The sequence below is a fragment of the Halyomorpha halys genome, unplaced genomic scaffold, assembly GCF_000696795.3.
Source record: "Halyomorpha halys isolate HHAL.00 unplaced genomic scaffold, Hhal_1.1 Scaffold226.1, whole genome shotgun sequence".
NCBI lineage: Eukaryota > Metazoa > Arthropoda > Insecta > Hemiptera > Pentatomidae > Halyomorpha > Halyomorpha halys.
Genome location: NW_027115630.1, coordinates 1,473,242 through 1,478,596, shown reverse-complemented (window position 1 = coordinate 1,478,596; position 5,355 = coordinate 1,473,242). Strand labels below are relative to the sequence as shown.

Genomic DNA, 5,355 nt, shown 5'->3' with positions numbered 1-5,355 from the left:
TACATCGGGACCTGCTCTTGCTATACTGCAGGTGTCCCGAGTGTAATTTTATATTATGATAAATTGTGTGGAAAAGGGGGGCTGACGATTGTGAGACTTTTCTGATTGTAAACATGCATATATATTTCTCTGAAGTTTAAAAGTATTAATTTCTTGGAGGGGCAATTATGTTAGTGTGTTAGGTTTTAATGTAATTTAATTATTTATCTATAATAGTATAAAAACAGAGCATTGGGGTCTCATATATTCTATTGGCTTATCTGAGTGACGTCTTCGCCGCCGCGGTGACGTATCCTAGCCGCTTCTAGGTGTGCGGTGGGCGAAATGGTGAAGACCATGAATATTCGCCTGGTGTCTGAGAAGACGTTTTTCCTCTTCAGTGGCTGGCCACCGTGTCTTGGACTCTGGCATGATGGTAGGGGTAGGCCAGGTCCTAGCTTGCATAGTGCATAGGCTGGGGCGGCATTGCAGTCGCAGCGTCTTCGGAGCCTTCCGATGTCCACGGAAAGGGGGGGCATCTGAAAATGAGACCCCCGACCCCGACTTTATATAAAACCAAAAAAGAATGGTAAAAATCGGATTACTTAAATCCGACAGGGGGCAATGGAGTAAGATACCTGAATAAAATCATGGGCAGATGGAAAAGGAATGGGAAGTTGAGATGAGGCAAGTAGTTAATGAGGAGAGTCAATGATGTATAAATCAAGCCAGGAGTCATAAAACAGCATGAAGTTGTAAGGGACTACATAGAGGTTGATGGAGTAGAGGAAGTTTAACAGGTTGGTGTATGAATTGTGCCTTCAACCTAATGCCAGGCACTCCTTCACTTTTGAATCGCAGGTTTGATTGTAGTGGATTGTATAAAATAGTGATAAATAAAGCATAATTAATTTAAACAAAAAATCTATTGTATAAATTACAGTTGAAGTAGGGGGTGGCCGGAACAACAGGTTAATGTTAGTTAAATTTCGAATAATGGGTCTATGATTGAAAATGCTGATGATGATGGTTGAATTGTATTGATAGGTGGACGCACTCCATGGCTCGGTTATCCTCTCTTCCTTCTTGATTTCCTCCCTCTTCCTCCTCTGTTCCGGAAGGCACTTCAAGGTGTCTCGACTCATTCTTTTTCTAGTAGTAGATATAAGTGGCTGCCTCTGGCCAAGGCTCACTAGCGAATGTGAGTGCTTTTGTTTTCTCGGCCACATGGGGCACTGGTGTTACAATCGTAGCCATATTATTGAAATTTGTTTTAACTCTTCCGTTTGAACGGAACAGGTTGCCCTTGTCAGAGGAAGCGGACAAAAGTTTGGCGCTGAAATCTCCAGATAAGATGATAATAGAATAGGAAGGTACTTAGTTATATAGGGTGGTCTGAAATATTTTGTCAAAGGGTACTTAGGAGGGCGATAGATAACACCAAAGAGTAAGAAAGATGAAATGATGAAAATCTTAGCAAAAAGGTATTCCAGATGAAGGAAATTGGAAAGGGGTGAGCACAGGAGAATTTTGGATTTGAGACTCATGACTACCTACAGTGCCACCGGTTCAGTCTACTCTGTCATGATGCGACAAATCTCCCATGCAGAGATTCGTTCTTCCATTCTGTCAACCATTCATTTTCTGACACAATTGTTGATTTAACACTTTTTCTGAGAATAAGTGTAGTTAAACCAGAATCTATCCTTGAAATAATGATGTAAACCACAGTTGTTTTAGTGAGAAAATATCGGTGTAGGGCCACTTCATACTTGCAGCAAGCTTCTTAGTTGTCTAGAAGACCACCTCTTCCTTGCCTAGGTTGGTGCAATTGTTCTTCTGTATGAGTTATTCATACAAGAGGATCTATATCCTGTAGGCTGGTTTTTGACCACTACGCTATGCTGAAGCTATAACTGAGAGCAGGTATAGCCCAAGTGTTGATGGCCGTGATTTTTTGTTTCCCAGAGAGTTGAGTTTTGAGCACTTTTCGTAACCTAATTTTGAGCATTGTTAGAAGCTCTTGTTGCATATCTTTTTGAGAAATTTTAAGGTGCTGTTGCATGCCCAAATAACTTTATAATTTATTGGCCTCAAGTTTCTTGATGTATTCTTCTTCACTAATCAGAATATTCTGTTTACTAACCACTTTACCTTGGTTACATGGAGCACTGCACGTTTATCGTGGCTGAATGACATTCCTATGTCACTAGTAAAAGATGGAACAGCTTAACCATATTTTGTAACTGGTCTTTGTTTTTCGCATATATTTATTATATATCTAAGGTCATCCATATACCAGTTGTGGCTGACGATTGATTGCTTTTCTACACCCATCAATTTACCATTGAAACTTTATTTTTTGTTCTACAAATTCTATTATCTCCATAACTGTTTTTGTCATGTTTGATGTGCTTATGGCCTGTTCGTTTTCTATGCTATTATTGTTACTTTCTTCTTCGCTATTTAGTTGCTGATCTAACATATTTGCTTATTGGTTAGAGATCTTATTCTATCTGTTTAGTTTGTATATAATCTCTCTTGTTTGGATGTGTTGTGTGTTTAAGCGATCCATGACATGAGGTAAGGAATGTTGAGAAAGTGGCAGTCTGGATTTGGATCCCTGAGTACGTTGTCTATGCCATTACTAATTTGCTTGGTGTTAATATTGTTCAGACAACTATGCTAAGATTCTACTGGCATAAAGATATAGATGCACTTTGAAATAATAGAGATCAATTAAATATTCCAAATTGAACTGCAGAATGCATTCAGATCCTTCCTTGAGCATTCTTAAAATATATCAAGTAGATTAAAAAAAATAAAAAGGTTTGAAATCGCTAGTTTGAAAAACTAAAAAGGAATGGTTGTTTGGAGAAAAAAAAACATCCTCCATGAATTCAATTTTATTTATTGGAAGATTGCTGATTGACCGTGTGTATCAATAAATGGAATTTGGTCCGGGTGCGGTCAATTAAAACTCAAATAGTAAATTGGTGTACTATTAGAGCCCAATAATTATAATATCCAACCAATTGGCTCTAATAAAATAATACACCAATTTACTATTTGATTTTTAATTGACCGCACCCGGACCAAATTCCATTTATTTTTAATTTTATTTATTCATTTAGAAGGAAATGAAAAAAAAAAAGATGTGTTTAAGCCAGGTGCCTTAAAGTTTAGAGCAGAGGAGACCTTCACTAATGAGCCACTGACACTCTTTGTTTTTTGTACAGTGGTTACGATGGATACTAATGGTCCAGGATACTATAGCTGAATTTGTTAACCATAATATATTCACTTACTATCAAATATCATTTGTGTTTTATGACCACAAAACATAACAAAATTTTAAATACTTTTTTTTTTCACCGTTAGTTTTAATATATGCCTTATTGTTTTATTTTAGTTACATTTTTGGGACATAATAAATTAGATACAAAACTGGATGTTTTGCGGTTAGCAACAGCAGAAATTGAAGAACAATCTGAGGTATGTTATATGTGTTTTTAAATTGTTATGATATTGGTGTTGCATTTTTATCAGCTAAAAAAGTTGATAAATAAGAATATGGTCAGGGTTGCAGTAAAAAAAAAGGTATCCCCACGTGCCCACATCGGGTATTATCCTGCGAGTCCACCTTCTGGAATCTGCAGCCTCCCAACGTTGCTGTCACTTGTTGATGGTTATTTTCCGCTCTTCCTCTCTGGAAAAGTGTAAGTGTCGTCCTTAGTGCCTGCTTCTTTCTTCAACAAGGAGTTCCACAGGCGGCATTTGGGCTATCGCGCACACCGCTTCGTAGGAAACAGTTCGAAAAGCACTAACCGTCCTTTAAGAAACCCTACGGTACACTGAAACCAATTTTCTCCTGTATGATATGGTAACCATCGCTTCTTTCTAAATCCGGGCTGCATATTACATAATGGAGAGGAAACAGTAGCAAGAAGCCTTCGACTACTTTCTTTGGGACCTTCAACGTTTGGCATAAGGCGTGACAAAAACGATGCTATTTTAGCAGATTTGGCGCTGATAGGACCTGTAGACTGCCGACTCCCTTATCAGTGCCTATACAGGCCCCAATTCTATTGCAGCTCGCAATGTTGTTGTATACGTGACCAACAAAGACCCTATAAACGCACTACCATAACAAACTTTCTTAACTGTATTTACGTAATAAATTAAACATAAATTTAAAACTCCAAACAATTTGTGGTTAAAATAAATAAAAAATAAACTTATAATTAACAAAAAGTAAAAACCAATTGGAAGTAAATGAAACTAAATTAAAGAAAAGAAAAAATAATTTTGGGCTTTAACATATATATATATATTGTAATAATCAAAAATTATCTAAAATAAAATAAAACGAATTTTAATAGTTTTAAATAATTTCAAATATAAAAGATAGCTTGGGTTCAAATTAAAACCTTTAATATTAAATAGATAATAGAATTTTATTTAAATTTTATAATATAATAGACTCTTTTCTCAGGGCGGGTTTCCAGGCAATCAGAAGCAGACGACATTATACTACTAATAACACTTAAACTTAAGCAATAGCTATTTTACAAATGCAATGAATTCCAGTTAGAAACAAAACTAACCAATTACACAATTTCCCTTGATGATCCCTGCTATCTTCTAGTCGATGATGCTATGTCCAACTCCTAACAATGGCTTCTAGCTTCTAGCAGACCGACGTCCTCTCACTAGGCTAACCAAATCAAGAGTGCCCGTTTCCTCTCTTCTATCTTCAATGTTCACTGGTCGATCCAGAAATAATCGATTGTGGTACATTCGCTATGCTTTATTTGCTATGATTTACGATGTGAATAGTTTATTGATAATTGTTATGTTCTTCTATTTCTTCTTTTTCTATAATTATTGTATAGAAACAACAAAAGTTGAAAAAATTTCAATCTATCTCAACACAAACAATTCAACGAACACTTCGGAAGGACGCGCACCGCCATCTTCCTTGGTTTGAACAGCGTATTTATTTTAAACAATGAAAACTGGTTAGCTTGCTTTTTTATTTAAAATAACAAATAAACAATACTGAAAGATAATATATATATTGTAATAATCAAAAATTATTTAAAATAAAATAAAAAGAATTTTAATCGTTTTTAAACTTGTTTCAAATATGCAGGAGATAGCTTGGGTTCAAATTAAAAACTTCAATATATATGTATATATAGTTGACCGTAAAAATTGATATATCGGAAGATGGTCAGGGTTGCGGTCAAAAGTGAAACAAAAATAGTTTACAACTATTTTATTTTCCAACGTTTCGCCCCACTTTGCAGGGCTTCATCAGGGCTAAAAAGATACAAAATGAAACTATGTTAAGATAAAATGATATAAATAAAA

The 5,355-nt window shown here is 35.7% G+C and overlaps 1 protein-coding gene across 1 annotated transcript in view; it reads left to right on the top strand.

Moving 5' to 3' along the window:
• Positions 1-3,391: 3,391 nt before the first annotated feature.
• The window catches only part of LOC106679869 (vacuolar protein sorting-associated protein 37C), a gene marked incomplete at its 5' end in the record, with an annotated part of 21,420 nt that continues 19,456 nt past the window's right edge, over positions 3,392-5,355 (top strand). Inside the window, 1 exon segment of the mRNA XM_014419246.2 lies at positions 3,392-3,474. Coding sequence (XP_014274732.1) covers positions 3,392-3,474 — 83 coding nt within the window.